Genomic DNA, 21,105 nt, shown 5'->3' on the forward strand with positions numbered 1-21,105 from the left:
GAATAATCAACTTGGAGGCATACTTGACGTCGACTTAGCCAAGGCAGAAAATTTGAAAATGGAATCCTAAGATCTGTAATGTAGATGAATCTTGGAACTAAAGACAGTCTAAAGATTATGTATATTCATGATCCATTAGACTTTGAATTTAAAAATACCGTGATTGAACTATTGCATAATATTAAGGTTGTTTTGCTTGGATTATGATAAAATATTTGGGTTAGATTTGAAGACAATTAAGCATAGATTGCCAATCAAAACCAAGTTTCGTACCTCATCACTAACCTTCGAGGAGAATGTCGGCAAGGTAATATTGAAAGTTTAGGAAGCCATAGAGACTACTCAAAACAAGCTTTATCGGAATTGCCCAATATGTAGAATGGTTGTCTATGATAGTTCTTGTGGTCAAAAAGAGTAGGAAACATAGAGTCTATATAGACTTTAGGAATTCAAGCACCGCCAAACTGAAGGATGATCCCTATGCCCATTGCTAATCTTTTGATAGATGGGATAGCATGGCATAAAATTTTGACTTTTATGGATAGACATTCGTGCTTATAGCCAAGTATACATAACTGAAGAAGGCATCCATAAAACAACATTCAGATATCCAAGTCGCACTGGTACCTATAAATGGGTAGTGATGCTATTCGATCTAAAGAATATTGGTCCAACATATCAAAGGTCCATGAGTACAATTTGCTATGATATGTGTGTGTGTGTGTGTGTGTGTGATTGTTTGATTTATGGTATATACATGATAACGCTGTGGTAAAGTTAAAAACCAAGAACAATCATTTGATTAACTTGGAGATGGCACTACGAAGGATGATACATCATCAAGTGAAAATGAATCCTCTAAGTGTGCATTTGGAGTTTCAGCAGGAAACTTTTGTGAATTCTTGGTGCACAAAAGAGGGATCAAAGTGGAAAAAGATAAAAGAAGGCCATTCTGAATGCAAACCTCCAACCAACAAGGGGGAGTTGCAAATATTTTTTGGCCAAGTAAATTTTGCAAGAAGATTTATTTCTATTTGTAGGTGGCTGGAAAATTTCAATCATTATCCCCTTTATTGAAACTCAAGCAGAATGAAGAACTTGTTTGGGGTAAAGGACAACAAAAGTCATTTGACCTAATATAGGTATATCTGACTAATTTGCCTATTCTAATTCCACCAAAACATGAAAAGCCACTTAAATTATATATATATATATATATATACCACTCATGTCTCTCTTAGGAGTCGATTATCACAAGATAGTGATAAAGGAAAGGAACAGGCAGTTTATCATTTGAGCAGATTTTTGAATACTACGAAATATGAATATATGCCATTGAAATGCTTTGATTGTGCTTGTATTCTACTCAACTAAGTTAAGGCATAGTTTGTTGTAGAATACGACCTATGTGATAGCAAAAACTAATTTGACTTGATATATGTTATCACGCAATGCATATCTGGAATTCCAATTTGGTGAATTGCTACATAGAAAACTCAAGTCTTTGAGATTGATGACAATTTTATGTCTATCTCAAGTTGTATTTCTAGAAAATATTGTGTAAATGAGGAAAAAAATTCAACAAATTTGCATTATGAGATGCTACTTCTGAGTTGCACAAAGAAGGGTCTTCTAATAGACAATCTGGTTATTGTTTTTGTTACAAGTTCTGTAGGAACCAAAAACTGTGTGGAAATGGGAACCATAAATACACAATTTAATACAGAATTGGAGTTATTTGTCTGTCAGGATATACGCATACGAACAGACAACACAGATTAACCAAAGCATTTGGAGCTTATCAACCTGTTGAATTCTACAATAAGAAACAATCTTTCATTCAAGAAGCTGAACTAATTAACCAAAGAAAAATCTCACAGCAGGTGGGAGACCTGAAACAATTACTACATTTAAGAATCTTCCTTCAGGTGTTTTATACATTCACGTTAAAGCAGAAATCTGAGAGTCATGTTCATCCTGAAATGGTGTACTGCCAGGTATTAGCAGCATATTTTGCATTATCATTCCCAATAGGGTGTTGGTCGCTAACTTCCTGGAGAATATAGCCCACAATATTTGATTGTCATTCACCTTTATGATGTAGGTAACGTTAAACATCACTTATATACAACAGTCAATTTAGGATCCTAGGAGCTTCAATAAGCATATATCAGAATCAATCTCTTATAGAGTAATTTATTACATGGACCCCACAACATCAAGAACTTAAGCCCTCAATTGTTTACCCTCTTTGCTCTGACATCAAAATGCCAAGAGTGTGGAACCACGTTCAAAGCACCAATTTGGGAATTGTAATAAAAACATTCCAAGCCGTCAGGTCTGATTTATGCTGTGTTTGAATCTGGCTCTATAGCTGATTGCAGCCCCCTCCTCAGCATCATTTGTGCATAGAATTCAGCATGCTCCTGTCCAATGACAAAGATTAGAAAACCATGTCCACAGGCAACATATCATCTAGCAAATTCCATGATATCCGGCTCTTGGTAAGAAGTATTAAAAAGCAACAACAAATTAGGTCTCAACATCTTAGATTAATGGGTTGGCTCAATTCTCTTGAACTTTAGAATACCTTTACAGTAACAATAACGACTGCAGCCCCTTTCTGCCGAGATTCATGAAAGAGCTCTCTTGCATCATCAATTGTGACTTTTGGAACAGCCTGTGGTAAGGCCTTTACCACTGCAAAAGAGTAAGCACAATATCTTTTATTTTAGGTTCACACAATGTGGTCCAGTCCAAAGAAAAGAATCATGATAGCAGAACGAACAAGAGATTTTATAAAGGCAACCCAAAAAATTGTTAGACTGGCAGTAGGAAATAGGAATATGTGTAATCAGCATGCTGTTGGCTCCTCTGCTAGGATTTTCAAGGAATGGACCTCTGAAGTTAAAACTATAAATGTCTTTCTTACTACCTAACTTCTCTGTATGATGATCATGATCAATCAGCAAAACCTTGTAGCTGTCTCCACTCCCCAGTCCTCTCTTATCATGCAACTGTCCTCTATCTCCTCCTGGCAAATCATAATGACCTTGTCAAATATAGTAAAGGATGGTGACTATAAGAAAATTTTAAAAGATCTAATATGCTTAAGATTTGCTTTGCTATCTTACTATTTCAGGACAATTCAAAAGGGGGACAAAAACACCAACATAGCAATATATCTATGGTCAATTAACAAACTACTTTGTTAAACCCCATAGAAGCAAATTTCTTAGTAAGACACTATATAATAGAGTACAAGTTCCACACAGCTAGAATAAAAGTACGAACTCAAGAACTAGTTGAAAATGATAGTCACAAAGTTATTTTTGACTGGAATGAAAAAGTAAGTTTCATACCTGCTCTGTGATAATTCCTACTACAGTTCTACCATGTTCAATTTTAAGAAAAGAAGCACATGAATTTTTAAACTTATGTAGAAATCAAGACCCGCTAGGCAATATTTTCCCAGATTTAATATGTTGGGGTCCGATTGGCTAGATGTCCTGGTAGTGGTATCCAATTGAAAGCTAATTTAAAATTACCACAGGAACAAAATTTAATGAGCAAAAACATGCGGTAGGGGCAGCTTCAGGACATTGAAAGGTGAGATTCACAACACAACATAAAAAATGAGTATCAAAGCCCCACCTTAGAAAGGGAAGCATATAAACTTACAAGTTTATCAGTATTAAAAGTAGAAATGAAGTGGGCCAAAACTCTTTAGATTGAAAATTTTCGGATTCTTTCAACCTGGATTTTTGGAGGTTTTTTAAAGCATGGAATAAGACAAGGAGATGTTTCCTATAATATATGATTCAATATAAACTAAAGGATGGAAAGCAAAGACTCAAGGTATAGAATAAAAATATAGTTGGAGATTTTATATGGTAAAACTAGCAATGTTCAGCAACAAATGCAAAATTTCTAAGCTAAAGAGGAAGATGTTATGACTTCAATAATGATAAGGAGAGTAGTAGAATATGTTGCAGAATCCGTTAAATTGCTTTGCGGAAACAGCAAGATTGAATGCTCTGTAGAAGCATAAAGCTGATTAAATCCAGAATGGAGAGACGAATACCAGAATATTCGCACACCCATTGCAACTAGAATACATAAAAACTGTATAGAGGATCTTGAGACCTAGTAGTACTACAATTTCTGAAAAAAAATGAAATTCGTAGGGTCGCCATGGAATATTTCAAAGAACTCTGGGCTGATAATGAAAGTTCTAGTTGGTTGACACTATGAGCATGCCTAAGTCATCAGAGAAGCAAATAAGTTTCCTTTCAATGGGCATGCTAGAGGAATCCAGAAAGATTTTATCTACAAGGGCAGGAGAACTCCAAGCTGGATAAAGCACCAAAGGTATTTTACAGGCATGTTTGTTTGGAGGGAGTTGGACTATGGAATGGGAATGAATGACTCTCAATCCAGTCATTTAGTTGGAGAGAGTCCCATTCCCATTTCAATTCCAAGGGGAGAATGAGAATGTCCCAATCTCCCAAAATCCAATCCCTACTCTCGCCAAGTATTCAGATCGCATTCCGATTCCAGTCATGAACCAAACACGTCAAGGAATATAACTATTTCGATATTTATTCCAATTCATTCTGATTCCGACTCCGATTGCCAACCAAATGCACCCTTCATGTACTGTTGGAGCAGTAAGTAGAAGGATGTGTGACATGGTGAAGAGATTTCAGAATTTTGGTATTTCCAAAACATTGATGAAAAGGATTATTGCCTTAATCTCTAAACATCGGAAACCAAGAAGGGTTAAGGGCTGTAAGCAAACAAAAATAATTGCTGAAGTTTTGGCCAATAGATCAAGAAGCTGCTGACCTTTCCATATCAATATGGAATCTGATTCTGTACCGGGTTGAAGCATAACACCAGTCTTATGCAAGAGATATTTTATATCATTAAAACTGCCACATATGGAAATCATGCTGGAGGCATATGCAAAGCTGGGCTATCATAAGCCCTCAAATTTCTCTGTAATTGATGCAACAACTTTCACCTCTCTCTCTCTTTCCCTCTCTTTCATGCATATACTCACATACTTATGCCTGTCATCTTTCATTCTTTCTCTTGTTTTGAACCTCATCTTTTGATTTTTTCTCAAGCCTACCTTTTCACTTACTTCCAAGTTCCAACATACAAGAAGGAAGTGCAATAGCATCCAATCCCATTAAAATTTATTCATTGTCAATTATACCAATTTTTCTGTCTGTTTCTTTGCTGATGTATACTATATTCAGGGTTTTCTCGGTAGTATTCTGTAACATTACTAAATTGAAAAGGCACCCATTTTTTGTTACTAGAGGATTAATATAGACTAATGCATCCTTTTCCTGATTTGATTAATTAAAACTAACAATTGGTTAACTAAAAACCATTGACATCAAGCTTTTAATTATAAATGGTAATTAGTAATGTGTTCAAAAATGCTATGATTTATCTTTATAGTTCAATCAGTTGATATATAACAGCTTCTCGGAAACTACTATGAATTGTCGTCTAGTCAAAATTTATCTAGTGATGAAAATTATCCATTGATGTTTATGATTAGCTTCATAAAGCATATCAGTCTAACATTAGTTGCTAGAACTGTGAGCAGGTATGTGAAAGCATTCTAAAACCAGTTGAAGTAAAGAAGCACTTGGGAAGCAGGTGCAGTTTGAGTTTCCTGGGAGTTTCTGAAGCAGGAACATTACCCCAAGTAGAAGTATGTTGCTACTAAGGTCTAACATTATGTGGTCAGGGCACAAGATCTATGGTACAATTTTTTCTATCAACCATTGCTTGCTAACGTTTTCTAAACCCAACTGCTCACCCCCCCACACCCCAACCACACACTATTCAAGTAGAAACTTGGCTCTACCCTTAGACGCCAGACTATTTTGATCTAAAAGCGTCACATGATCAGGACAGGTAGTAAAATGTTTTAAAGGATCTTTGACAAATGAATTTTCCTAGCTGCTGGATAGAATATATTGAGCAATGCAAAGTGGTGGCACACTATTCTTAACAATAGGGAGCTATTAGGGCTGAAAGTGGGTCGGACTTGCTTCTCATCAGTAACCTACTGGAAATGACCCATCTGATATAAATCAGTCATCTGGATGATGTTTGGATCAAACAGTTGAATAATTTAAAATATGACTTTGATATGGATCATATGAGAACTAATCCTGGCAACCTTTCTCTCCTCAAATTTTAGACTATTGAGATGTCAACACGTGCTTTTGTGAATTTGATCATCAATTTGTCTCACTATAAAAAAATTTGATGAAGTTGCAGTTCAAAATGCTGACATGTGGCCAAAACATTGACACCATTAAGATGCCCAATTCATACATTTTGCTCATGGTCTGGCTGGAATGCAAAACCCAAGTAATCAATAGAATAAATCCTAAACCTGAACCATCTGCCAATGCTGAACAGAATGGAAGTGGACAGTTCAGGAGCACAACCCAACAGGAATACTGATCAGGCTTGGATCCTCCTAAACCGAGACCAGCCCAACTCACTACAGCCCTGGTAACTACTAGGTTACGCTGAGGTTGGAGAGGTCTTAGGCAAGGATCCCTTGTTTCCTTGTCATTTGTTCTTGATCAGAAAGCCCTTTATAGATTGAAGAATCAATTAGAGGATATTGGATTGTGGACAGTTTGATCTGATCAAGGGAAACTTCATATTAGTCAATATATTCTATGCTAATGATGGTTTGGTAACTATTATAAAATCATTTGGTTAATGTAGGAAGATCCACCAAATCATGGACAGATTTAAAAGGTTTATGGGGTTGATATATATTTTGAGAAATCTTAATCAAATTTTCTATCCTTGCATGATAGATTGGTGAAAGTGATCAAGCCTGTGCCAAAATCATTAAGGACCTATTTGGATATTCCTAGAGAATTGGGCTGAAAATCATGTGGGAATCAGGATTGTTGGCCCATCTAGCTTGCATTTTCTAAAAGCCTATCCAAATTCAGCCCAGATTCTAGCCTTTGGGCTACAGAAAGAAAAAAAAAAGATCTATGAAAGTCTTTTTCTCTCTTTCCAAAAGATTTGGGCTGGGTGGTGTTTGGTTGATATTGGGCCATACTTAAATGGACGGCCCAATTCGGCTAGGTCAAATATTATGGTTTCTTAACAAGTTGGATGGGTTGGAACTGATGAATCTTGAAGCCGTACAAAATGTTTTAACAATGAAACCAGGTACAGAGCTTAAAGAGAGCTTATGAACATAGATGTCACAGCTAAATATGGATGGAATGGTGTTGTCTAAAATGCACACCTGGATCAAAGCATTCAGATTTACAGAGAAGCATCTGCAGGGTTTCTTCATAATTGAAGCAAGGTTTAGGATCCATTTCAATAAGAGGAAACAACATCAGTATTTGTCCAGATTGTTGGCTATTGGATTACCATTAATTGTGAAGGTCAACGTGGAGGAGGAGAAGCCACTAATGTTGAGTAGCTAGATAGATAATAAAGATGTACTGAATGTTATTCTAAGTGCCACCTAAATTTATCATGGCCTCCAAGACAAATTACCAGGTATACTGTTGAAGGTGGTTGAATAATGAGCAATAAGAAATTTCCATTTGAGTGGAAAAGTGACCGCGGATATGCTTAAAACTATTGGATTATATGAAGGTCAAACAGAAGAGAATAGTTGTACAAGTAAGGGCAAGTTCTGAAGCACTTCAAATAGAACTGAATCAGTCAAAGGTTCTAACAGCAGTTTAGCCTTGGAAATGAAGGTTAAGGTTGATTCAAAGGTGTAGTAGAAGTCAAGTGTCGGATCAACTATGAACAGCATTTTTTGAATGTAAATGTCAAAAAACAGAGGTTCAAGATAGATAAAGAGGTACAGGAAAAAATCAGTTGGTTCGGTCTACATCTGTATCAATTTGGTTGGATTATTACTATGCTAAATTTGTTAGAATGCATTGTTAAATCAAAAACATAGTTATACAATGAGGGAAATATTTAAAGGTAGGAAAAATCCAGTGGTTCACTATATTATATCCTAAATCAGATCCAACCAAGCTGAAGTCTATGATCCAAATTTTCAACCTCACATGAAATGGTAAAGGTTTTGATCCTTCTAGTGCATCCATCCCAACTTGCTGAGGTCCTAGAAAAGGAGATCCCTTATTTTCCCATTTTCTAAATTGTTTTTCCAAAAGCCCATTATAGATTGCAGAATCAAGTAGACAGCATCGGATTAAAAAAAAGTTTAATTTGTTCGAAGGAAATTTCATACTAACCAAGTTAATGCTATTAATGTTGATAACTACTAAGGCATCTCCTGATGAATGTAGAAAGATGCACCAAATTATGGACAAGTACAGATGGCATGAGGGAAATGGTATAAATTTTGAGAAATCTTAGATCAATTTTTCTCCATTTTATAACAGAAGAAAGTTCTCGAGCATGTGCCAAAATGAGAAGGAAAAACTAATGTGAAAGTAAATGAGCGGAAAGGGGCTAAACAAGGTTCGCCGTACCAGTGCCGCACTAGTAAAGGCATACTGAGTGTCGGTACAGTACGGTATGCAGTACGCCAGGCATACCGACATTGGTGTACCGATACCGGTACCTATCGGTACGGATACAGTACGCTCGGTACCGATCGGTACAGCGAACCTTGGGGCTAAAAATAAGTCTTTTGAACATATCCATAGAGCAGATTTAAAGAAAACTCTGATGGATGGAAAAAAAGCATATTTATATAGTGCAGGAATAGCATGCATGTACAATCCACATTGCAATTTTTGATGATCAATAACATGTCTGCTGCTCTGGTTCCAATTGCTATGTATAAAAGAAGTAAACAGAGAACGCATAGTTTTTTGTTGATTGGGAAGAAAATGGCCAGGAAAAAGTTAACCAAAACTTGCTCTCTGAAGAAGTTGCGAGGGCTGGGATGACTTCAAGTCACAACAAATAATGTTTACTGAATTAAACCAGCTGGTGACGTTAAAGGCAGATTATGAAATAAAAATTGTACGGATGGAATGGTTGTCAATCCAGATAAAAGAATTCAGTAGTTGGGAGAAGTATTTGCAAGTTCCTAATGAAAGCTGCATTTAAGATTTACTCCACTAGAGAAGACAAAACCAGTCTTAGTCAAGATTGTTAACTCAAGGATGTAACATTAACTATAAAGGTCAGTGTGGAAGAAGACCTGCTAATGACTAGTAGTTTAATAAATACAAAAGTGAGCAGAACGTTAATTTAGTTGCCGCTTACTTTCTTCATGACTCCAGAGAAAAATATTCTTCTATACTGTTGAATGTTGGTCGTTGATGAAAAACTAATATCAAGTTACCACTTGGGTTGAAAATTCGCTGCTAATCTGCTTCAAAACTATTTGGCTAATAGGAGGTCCAATTAAAGAGAAGAAACCTCAATAAAATTTTGGAGAGTGCCAGTTCGGCCAACCATGAGGCGCTTCTTACAAAAGCTGAATCATAAGAAGCCTCTAAAAGCAGTTTTGCTTTGGAAATGCAGATTAATGATGATTCAAAGGTGTAGTATGAAGAAACAATGGAACATCTTTTTATGTAAAAAGTTAAAAATTGTAATAACCCAAAATTTTTTTTTTTTATATAAAAAGGGATAGAATAGTCCTTTAAAATTGATATAAGGGGTAAAATTGGAAGGAATCAAAAGTTAATGGCATAACCGTAGATATGTTGAAGTGTTAGGGGCAAAATGGGAATTTAATAATATTAAAAAAAGGGTGAATAGTATCTTGATGTGATTTAATTGGAGGGTTTGAGCTGGCTTTTGGAATGAAACCGAGAGAAAGAGGGAGGGGGTTCTCAGGCGTGAAACAGAGGAAAGAAAGAAAGAAAAAGAGAAGAAGAAGAAGAAGAAAGAAAAAGAGGAAGGGGATTCGAGGAGGAAAGAGATCCCGGTTGCACTTCCAGCTGAAGGGAAAAATGTAGATCTCCTTCTCCTCTACGCAAGGACCTCGATTTCCAAAAAGAAAAAGGTAAATATCATCCCTATCTAGTCTTTTGATGACATTAGGCTATACAAAGGGTGGATATAGTCTAGAGGGGTCGAATAAGGGTTGTAGAGGCGGTTAAAAGAGGAAGAATCGGATTTTGACAAATTTTTCCGGCACTACGGAAAAATTGTGTCGAAGTTCTAACTTCGGCGAATTATTTAGGGGGTCAAACGACCTCCGATAGCAATGCATGTTACCTCTTTAGAATCTCCTATGAGTGTAGAATGTTAGATAAAAATTTCATTAAATTTGGAGTCCTGAAAGTGGATCAAACCTGGGATGAAGTAACCGGCTGTCGGTCCGGATTACTGTTCATCCGGGTGGAAAATAGGGGATTTCATGCTATAATAGGGTATTAAGCCTAGATTAGGCTAAGGGAGACCTTGTACTCGTGCAAGGGAGTCCCTAATACACATAAATGATGAGTTAATTAATAGAAAAAGAAAAAGAGAAAGAAAAGAAAAGATTTAGGGAACGGGGGAGTTGAATCAATTAAAGTTCCCTATATTATAATTGGCACGTAGATTATGACCTTGATACAAGACTAAATGTATGGTAAATGCATGTCACAGTTGGGCAAGAAGCTAGGGAACGAGAGGAAGAAGTTCCCCACTGCCTGCTGTAGAATTCTAGAGGCGTATCGAGGCCGTGCCGGATTGGCAGGTGAGTGGGAGTCATGTACTTTGCACCATGAGCATCCTTAATTCATTTTCATGAATGTCGCCAAGTGTGAATTGATTCCACTTGAGCATATTGATTGATATTGTAGTAGATTCCTCTATAATTTTGATTCTCCATGCTTGATTATTCTGTACATGCATTTGAGAGAACATTGAGAGGAATTACGAGGGGTTGATGAGTAATCAAATTGATTCCGAATTGTGAAATAACTTCTTTTGTAAATTGATTTCATTTTCTCTATTTCAAAGACTTGTAGAGCCCTTCTCATGGTATATTGAGTTGCATTGTACTCCCGTGATTCCTCACTCCCAACCCTGATGTTAGTTATAATTGGGTCGTGGCCGAGTGAGTGGTAATCTTGATTATACTCCTTTTTAGTAGAGTATTGGGAGGGTGCATTATGGCATTTATGCATGGCTTGGCAGTATCTGCAGGACACCTATAGTCGATGGGGTTGAACATCGGCCTTTGTGCACATAGTAGCCTTCTGGGTGGGCGGAGCCCAGTCCCTTCCTAGGGGGGGACACGGCCCTAGGCGTAGGATCGGCCGGTCCTACGACTTATATTCTGCTTGCCGCCGGGCATAGTAAGACCCCGCGAGGTGCAGTATGGCTTTCCGCGGATGTAGAATTCCCGCGAGGTGCCGTTTAGTATGTAGATGTGAGATGGATTTCTGTTCTGGATACTGGCCAGCATTTATATGATCAGTGTGGTGTCTTATCCTGCATATGCATGTGACAGTAGGGAGTTGTTGCTGGTTCGCCTGGGGCGTAAAACCCACCTCCCGATAGCTGTCTAGCATTTATGTTATCGGTATGGTGTCTTATCCTGCATATGCATGTGACAGTAGGGAGTTGTTGCTGGTTCGCCTGGGGCGTAAAACCCACCTCCCGATAGCTGTCTAGCATTTATGTTATCGGTATGGTGTCTTATCCTGCATATGCATGTGACAGTAGGGAGTTGTTGCTGGTTCGCCTGGGGCGTAAAACCCACCTTCCGACAGCTGTCTAGTGATGATTTCAGCATATTGACACCTGATTTGTATGTTCCAGCATTATGATCTGTTGAGCATATTCATGAGTAGCATATATGTTTACTTGATTATTCCATATATGCTTCAGATGAGTTGATATTGATTGTGGTGATATTGATGATTTACTCTATATTCTCTATGTTGAGATCATGTTCATCTTGTTATTGCTCTTGAGATTTCATCTCGAGCCATGATTATATTTTGTCTCATGTGCATAGTACTCTCTACTCCACTCACTGAGTATTTATATACTCACTCCCCAGTTTGGTGTTTTTGATTGCAGGGCAGGTATTGTATAGTGAGGGAGCAGGATTAGTGGTTGCCTGCTAGCTGTGCCGCTCCATAGTATAGTATAGTATAATGTAGATAGAGGTTTATACCCTTTTGGTGTATTATAAACCTTCTGTTGTATATAGTATATAGTTACAGTCATAGATCCTGTTGTGGATATGGGTTTGACCATGGATGGAATGGGAACCAGATTTTTATACATATGAGTTATATGCCTGAGATGATGTATTGATATATATTGTCCAGGTTCATTATGTGACAGATTATGTGATTGCTGCTCTGACAGGTAGTGTTGTTGTATGTATTGAGATAATCCTGACAGGTCACTATAGGAAAAGTGATCATTTTGTGCATGCATCATGCCAAATTTTTTAAGATTTATTGATGATTGATAGGTAGTAGGGTTCTACGCGGTGGCTGGTGGCCTTATGCCTACCCGCACCCTAGGACCGTCGCGGCGGCCCGCCGGAAACGGGGCGGGGGTCGTGACAAAGCTTGGTATCAGAGCAAAGGTTAAGAAGAGTCCTGTCAGAGTAATAGGATGAGTCAGGATTAAGTATAGGATTATACTATGGAGCATAGGATTTTTCTGTATGTTATTTTATGAGTCATTTACAACTCAGTAAAATATATCATGACTCAGTGTGTAACGACCATCCTCTCTTTTTGACTTTTTTAGAGAGATATAAAGAATACCTCCAAGGAGAGGACCTGCTCGTCCTGGAAGGAAGGAGGATGGAGCCAGATATAGCATTGGATGCGGGTTCTGCACATGTCGAGCCCCAAAGAGAAAAACCTCCTCCTGCTGATAGACGGAGGGTTGATGATCAAGGAGATGTAGGAAGTAGAGATGCATTGATAGAACAGTTACTGGCGGAGAATCAGGCTCTGAGGGAGCAGATTGCTCGGGGGAAATCTCCTGCCCCGTCAGTAGTATCCATCCCACCTCCTGTACCTGTGCCAAGAAGTTTGGCCAGGCAGGCTCTAGATGATGAGGGGATTACTGTACAGGAATTTCTTAGGCTCAGAACCCCGGAGTTTAAGGGGGAAGAAGGTGAAGATCCTCAGAGATTTCTGGAGGAGACTGAAAAGATGATACGGAGACTGCCCTGTTCTGATGCAAGAGCTATAGAACTTGTAGGGCTTACAATGAAGGAAGATGCCTGGGGCTGGTACCAGAGGCACGTGGAGGACAGATTGTACAGTAGGAATCCTCCAACCTGGGAAGAGTTCAGGCAAGCAGTGATGGATGAGTTCTTGTCTCCAGCTGAGAGGAAGAATCGGGCTCTTCAGTTTGAGAGGCTGAAGCAGATGCCCGGAATGAGCGTATCTGAGTACGCTCGTGAGTTCACGAGATTGGGGAAGTATGCTCCTTACATCATCCCCACTGAAGCTGCCAGGATAGAAAGATTCAGGCGGGGTCTGATTTCCCCGCTTTATAATGCAGTACTGGCAGTAGAGGTCCCCACCTTGTCTAGGCTGATTGATAAAGCAAAATAGTGGGAGACCAGAAACAAAGAGGAAAGAGTTGAAAGAGAACAGAGGAAAATGAGTATGGGGAAAGGGCAAAGCAGTAGAGATAGATCTGAGGGAGTAGATCTCTCGGAGGGCCCGACGGAGCAGTCTGTACGCTCAACTCCACCTGCCCCACGTAAGAGGAAATGGAGGGAAAGAGGTCAATCACAAGATACTTTTCTACCATCAGTACCTCGTCCTCCAGTCACTATGGCCAGAACTGAATTTAGGTTCCAATCATGGCCAGTATGTAGCATATGTGGGAAGCAGCACCCTGGCAGATGCAGAATGGGTCAGGGAGTGTGCTACAGATGTGGACAGCCGGGTCATTTTGTCAGAGAATGCCCGCAGGGTGCCACCCAGCAGTTTGTGCCTTTGGCATCCTATCCTTCTGTGCAGATGGACAGGCCTAGTAGTAGGGAGCCTGTAGGCAGAGGTAGAGGTCAAGTACAAACATCACAGCAGAGTGCTGGACCATCTCAACTGTCAGCTCCAGTAGGCAGAGGGCAAGGAAGGGTGTTCGCGGTAAATCCACAGGAGGCACAGGCATCGAATGCAGTTATGACAGGTACACTCCTCATTGATGAGATTAAAGCTAGAGTGTTATTTGATTCTGGAGCTACCCATTCATTTGTATCCCCTTATTTTGCTAAAAAGTTAGCTAAGGATAAGATATTAATGCATATTCTCTTAGCTATTAGTACACCTGTAGGGGATAGTATAAAAGCAAAATATATGTATCCTACCTGTGTGGTAGAGATAGAAGGTAAAACACTTCCAATTGATTTGATTTCCAATACCACACCGAGCAGAAAAGCTTCTGATAGTATTGTTGCTCTACTTACCCCTTTGAGTAATCAGGTAATTTACTCTTTTAAATTCGAGGACGAATTTTATATAAGGAGGGGAGGATGTAATAACCCAAAATTTTTTTTTTTTATATAAAAAGGGATAGAATAGTCCTTTAAAATTGATATAAGGGGTAAAATTGGAAGGAATCAAAAGTTAATGGCATAACCGTAGATATGTTGAAGTGTTAGGGGCAAAATGGGAATTTAATAATATTAAAAAAAGGGTGAATAGTATCTTGATGTGATTTAATTGGAGGGTTTGAGCTGGCTTTTGGAATGAAACCGAGAGAAAGAGGGAGGGGGTTCTCAGGCGTGAAACAGAGGAAAGAAAGAAAGAAAAAGAGAAGAAGAAGAAGAAAGAAAAAGAGGAAGGGGATTCGAGGAGGAAAGAGATCCCGGTTGCACTTCCAGCTGAAGGGAAAAATGTAGATCTCCTTCTCCTCTACGCAAGGACCTCGATTTCCAAAAAGAAAAAGGTAAATATCATCCCTATCTAGTCTTTTGATGACATTAGGCTATACAAAGGGTGGATATAGTCTAGAGGGGTCGAATAAGGGTTGTAGAGGCGGTTAAAAGAGGAAGAATCGGATTTTGACAAATTTTTCCGGCACTACGGAAAAATTGTGTCGAAGTTCTAACTTCGGCGAATTATTTAGGGGGTCAAACGACCTCCGATAGCAATGCATGTTACCTCTTTAGAATCTCCTATGAGTGTAGAATGTTAGATAAAAATTTCATTAAATTTGGAGTCCTGAAAGTGGATCAAACCTGGGATGAAGTAACCGGCTGTCGGTCCGGATTACTGTTCATCCGGGTGGAAAATAGGGGATTTCATGCTATAATAGGGTATTAAGCCTAGATTAGGCTAAGGGAGACCTTGTACTCGTGCAAGGGAGTCCCTAATACACATAAATGATGAGTTAATTAATAGAAAAAGAAAAAGAGAAAGAAAAGAAAAGATTTAGGGAACGGGGGAGTTGAATCAATTAAAGTTTCCTATATTATAATTGGCACGTAGATTATGACCTTGATACAAGACTAAATGTATGGTAAATGCATGTCACAGTTGGGCAAGAAGCTAGGGAACGAGAGGAAGAAGTTCCCCACTGCCTGCTGTAGAATTCTAGAGGCGTATCGAGGCCGTGCCGGATTGGCAGGTGAGTGGGAGTCATGTACTTTGCACCATGAGCATCCTTAATTCATTTTCATGAATGTCGCCAAGTGTGAATTGATTCCACTTGAGCATATTGATTGATATTGTAGTAGATTCCTCTATAATTTTGATTCTCCATGCTTGATTATTCTGTACATGCATTTGAGGGAACATTGAGAGGAATTACGAGGGGTTGATGAGTAATCAAATTGATTCCGAATTGTGAAATAACTTCTTTTGTAAATTGATTTCATTTTCTCTATTTCAAAGACTTGTAGAGCCCTTCTCATGGTATATTGAGTTGCATTGTACTCCCGTGATTCCTCACTCCCAACCCTGATGTTAGTTATAATTGGGTCGTGGCCGAGTGAGTGGTAATCTTGATTATACTCCTTTTTAGTAGAGTATTGGGAGGGTGCATTATGGCATTTATGCATGGCTTGGCAGTATCTGCAGGACACCTATAGTCGATGGGGTTGAACATCGGCCTTTGTGCACATAGTAGCCTTCTGGGTGGGCGGAGCCCAGTCCCTTCCTAGGGGGGGACACGGCCCTAGGCGTAGGATCGGCCGGTCCTACGACTTATATTCTGCTTGCCGCCGGGCATAGTAAGACCCCGCGAGGTGCAGTATGGCTTTCCGCGGATGTAGAATTCCCGCGAGGTGCCGTTTAGTATGTAGATGTGAGATGGATTTCTGTTCTGGATACTGGCCAGCATTTATATGATCAGTGTGGTGTCTTATCCTGCATATGCATGTGACAGTAGGGAGTTGTTGCTGGTTCGCCTGGGGCGTAAAACCCACCTCCCGATAGCTGTCTAGCATTTATGTTATCGGTATGGTGTCTTATCCTGCATATGCATGTGACAGTAGGGAGTTGTTGCTGGTTCGCCTGGGGCGTAAAACCCACCTCCCGATAGCTGTCTAGCATTTATGTTATCGGTATGGTGTCTTATCCTGCATATGCATGTGACAGTAGGGAGTTGTTGCTGGTTCGCCTGGGGCGTAAAACCCACCTTCCGACAGCTGTCTAGTGATGATTTCAGCATATTGACACCTGATTTGTATGTTCCAGCATTATGATCTGTTGAGCATATTCATGAGTAGCATATATGTTTACTTGATTATTCCATATATGCTTCAGATGAGTTGATATTGATTGTGGTGATATTGATGATTTACTCTATATTCTCTATGTTGAGATCATGTTCATCTTGTTATTGCTCTTGAGATTTCATCTCGAGCCATGATTATATTTTGTCTCATGTGCATAGTACTCTCTACTCCACTCACTGAGTATTTATATACTCACTCCCCAGTTTGGTGTTTTTGATTGCAGGGCAGGTATTGTATAGTGAGGGAGCAGGATTAGTGGTTGCCTGCTAGCTGTGCCGCTCCATAGTATAGTATAGTATAATGTAGATAGAGGTTTATACCCTTTTGGTGTATTATAAACCTTCTGTTGTATATAGTATATAGTTACAGTCATAGATCCTGTTGTGGATATGGGTTTGACCATGGATGGAATGGGAACCAGATTTTTATACATATGAGTTATATGCCTGAGATGATGTATTGATATATATTGTCCAGGTTCATTATGTGACAGATTATGTGATTGCTGCTCTGACAGGTAGTGTTGTTGTATGTATTGAGATAATCCTGACAGGTCACTATAGGAAAAGTGATCATTTTGTGCATGCATCATGCCAAATTTTTCAAGATTTATTGATGATTGATAGGTAGTAGGGTTCTACGCGGTGGCTGGTGGCCTTATGCCTACCCGCACCCTAGGACCGTCGCGGCGGCCCGCCGGAAATGGGGCGGGGGTCGTGACAAAAATAAAAAGGTTTGTGTAGATTGAGATATGGATAAAATCAATTGGTTCGCTCTAAATCTGTTTGAATGCTGTTGGACTATTGGAATGCCAAATTCATTAGAAAGTATTGTCTAAATGAAAAGCATAGTTAGTCATGTAATGAAGGAAATATGGAAAGGTAGGATCATGGTAATGCATATGCTTGTAAAGGTCGCAATTTAGGAGGAACAATCTTCTGCAGTGTGGCTTCACCTAAAATTTCCAAATTGGGTATGATTACAACCCGTGTAATTTGGCTTTTCCAAAGGTAAGACATGTTTCCAAAAGCCCTGCTAAGGCTGGTGCCTTCTTGCTAGTTGTTTGGTGGTTTCCAAATAAGTGAAAGAGGTGAGTCTCTATGGGCTAGTGTTAACTGGACTAACACAGAACTGATTCAGAAATTTGAAGTGCGGGTCTTACACTCTTAATAAAAGGATTTTAAGAATGCTTTTTTTATATGAATTATAGGAGGATCTTATTCAAGGTTGCTGTCAGTTATTTTAATAAAAGAACTGTTTGGCCTGATATAATGCTGATGTTGAGCCTTTCTGATAAAGCAACTGTGCAATATTTTCCAAGGAGCAACAAGAAAAAGCATGTCGATTAGTAAGTTGGGAGGTTCTCCCATATGAATATAGCAGAAGAATGGCATCCCGATATGGTTGTATACGCATCTTGGATACATTAATTTTAAGTAACTGTTGTATGTTGTTCTGCTTTTAGCCAGTAGTTTAAGGAGCAAACAATCAAAATGATGGTCGAACATATCTTGCATAAACAGCTGAGTCATACAAGAGTTCTAGCAGGAGAAAAATCAAATTACTATAAAATTCTTAAACTATCTTGAAACTATAAACAAAATTCTTCCTTGAACTTATCACGATTTCAGAAATAATATGCAGTTCAAGTTCCATGCATTTTCTAGATTCTGTTCAGTTCTAGCACAGTTTCATCTTGTTTATAATATATTTGGATTTATTAATATCATTTCTCCTGTTACTTCTGAATGAGATATTTTTGTTCATGCCAACTTAATCCCATAATCTACTTAAACAAAATACTTCCAATGAAATTCTCCACTCCAAGTTTTTCTGAACACCACACCTTGAATTGAAATGCCCTTGGTGCCTGCCAATCAAGTATTGGTAATGCCACACATTCACCATTTTTATAGCATAATAAATCCATTCAATGATTTGCACAGGCATTTTTCCTTCTTCCTTTTGTATTATTTGTAGGTTGGCATAATACACCCTCAACCTTCCAGTGGGATTAAAATCTATCCATCTGCAATATGATATTGATGTTTCTCATTTTTATTTTTCAATTTTTCATCTATTTTTCTATTTAATGTTTCTCAATTTTCGAAAGAAATCAAAAAATAAGCTGAATAATTTGAAAAAATGTCTCTAACTGTTCTGTACATGTATGGCATTTTGCATAACCATGTATGCTATCAACTTAAAGCTTCTGACAATTTTATTCATTTCCCAAATTTTGCAAGTTTGAACAATTATAATTTTCGAACCCTCCAAGTTAACCCCATTTCCAAAGCAGCTCATTAGTACCATCAGTGAAAACTAGACCTAGCATGAAAGAAGGAATAGGGCTCATGAAGATATCAAATCTCTAAATGGTCCATTAATGTAACACGAAATTGATCTATCTATCACGTTGGTCCATTAATGTAATAGGAAATTGATCTATCTATCAAGGATTGTGGTTTGCACAGCCAAAGATTGTAATGCACAGCAATCAACACTTACTTAAGCTTAGCAATTATTAGCCTATGATCTCTATAATGAATGCCCTATTTCTGCAATTATTAGCCTCAAACAGTTACTTAAGCTTAGCAAGATATTGCTGTTCAACCTTACGAGGTTACCATGAATGTGATGAATAGCCTCAAACAGTTTAAAATTCTAGTCGTTCAAAAAAAATAAAAATAAAAAAGGAACAGAGTGATGGAAAAACCACGAGTCAGAAGAACATATACGCCCAAGTTCTTGAAATTATCAGAATAGAGGAATAACACATACAAACGGGCACAATAAGAATAAATAAGAAAAAATTGAACCTTCTTGGACTTGAGGAACGGGATCGAACTGCGACTGGTCAAAACCAGGTCGCTCCAAGAGACCCGTCCCACCTCTCAGAGATCCCAAACTCCGGCTCCCGAAGACCAACGCCGTAATCGCCCTTTCCCGGGTCTTCTCCAAAGATGGGGACCGAATTCTCGCCAGCTTGGAGGACTCGAAGGCCACCGTGAAGGTCCGGGGGTAGGGAGGAGGAGAGGGGTTGAATTGCTTGAGAACGGGGAGCGCCCCCTCTCCGATGGTGATCACCATTAGAGAAGAGAGAGCAGGGAAGCAAGGGGTTTGGGGGTTTCAAGGAGAGGAAAGACAAGGCGCGGAGTTGAGAACGGGATGACTGCGGGAAGAAATGGGCTTGGCCGTTAGGCCTCGAAATATTTGATGATGAAACAAGCATGGGTGGTTCTATATACACCCCCCCTATTGCTCAGGACACCCCCCAAAAATTAAAAAAAAATTAAATACTCTCTACACCCCCCCATTTGCTAAGGACACCCCTAAAAAATTAAAAATTCCTAAATTACCCCCCACCCTCCCCACCCCCTCACCTAAATTGCTCTCTACACCCCCCAAACCCCCCCCCACCCCGCTCTTCCCCTCCAAAACACCTCGCCAACGCCCAAAACCCCCCGTTCCCCCTTCTCCCTCTCGTCGCCGGCATTCTTCCGATCTCCGACCACCTCGCCGGCTTCTCCCGGAACCACCTCGCCGGCTTCTCCCGAAATTTTTTTTTTCACGGTTCGTGCTCCGTTCGGCACTGGATCGCCGAACAAAAGGCTTCTGTTCGGCTGAACAGTGCCGGACAGAAGCCTTCTGTTCAGCACTGTGCAGCCGAACAGATCTGTTCGGTTGAGGGTTGCCGAACAGAAGGCTTCTGTTCGGCACTGTTCAGCCGAACAGAAGCCTTTTGTTCGGCGATCCAGTGCCGAACGGAGCACGAACCGTGAAAAAAAAAAATTTCGGGAGAAGCCGGCGAGGTGGTTCCGGGAGAAGCCGGCGAGGTGGTCGGAGATCGGGAGAATGCCGGCGACGAGAGGGAGAAGGGGGAACGGGGGAGGAGGGGTTTAAGGGGGGTTTGAGGGGTGTTTTTTTTTTTTCTTTTCAAAACGAAACGGAGGAGGAGGAAGGGGGGTGTATGAGAAAATTTCAAGGGCAATATGGTAATTACACTAAAGGTTAGTTTGGGTATTTTTTTTTTGGTTTTTGGGGGGTGTCCTGAGCAATAGGGGGGGTGTATATAGAACTACCCAACAAGCATCAGCTTGGTACCTGCAGGAAATTACCTTCTAACCTCTGGACTTTGCCGTATTTCATGTACATCTCCTGCATTATTGCAGTATTTTTTTTGGATTTTTTGTATGGTTATTTTTCTAAATATCGAATTTTTGCATGAATACTTTTTAAAATTAATATTTGCATGTATATCTTCATAAAACTTTATTATTGTACAAATAACTCTAATATAACCGTTGTTTTTAAAAAAATCATATTTATATTAATTAAAAATAAAATAAAAATTTGAAATGACGTTATGATGGTTATTCTTTCCTCCCCCTCCTCCAGCTGTTCTTGTGCAAGGAGAAGAAGAA

General features: G+C 39.3%; 1 protein-coding gene across 1 annotated transcript; it reads right to left on the minus strand.

Moving 5' to 3' along the window:
- Nucleotides 1–1,971: 1,971 nt before the first annotated feature.
- On the minus strand, nt 1,972–19,897 carry LOC103695464 (ATP-dependent Clp protease adapter protein CLPS2, chloroplastic-like). The gene is made up of 4 exons (XM_008776802.5): nt 19,501–19,897; nt 2,936–3,034; nt 2,591–2,700; nt 1,972–2,426 (listed from the first exon to the last, which is right to left on the minus strand). Exons 1-4 carry the CDS (start codon nt 19,769–19,771, stop codon nt 2,346–2,348), a joined length of 561 nt encoding a protein of 186 aa, XP_008775024.3. The 5' UTR covers nt 19,772–19,897; the 3' UTR covers nt 1,972–2,345.
- Nucleotides 19,898–21,105: the final 1,208 nt, after the last annotated feature.

The sequence above is a fragment of the Phoenix dactylifera genome, chromosome 3 (assembly GCF_051530095.1).
Source record: "Phoenix dactylifera cultivar Ajwa chromosome 3, Ajwa_hap1_PhDact_Kaust_v1.1, whole genome shotgun sequence".
Lineage (NCBI taxonomy): Eukaryota > Viridiplantae > Streptophyta > Magnoliopsida > Arecales > Arecaceae > Phoenix > Phoenix dactylifera.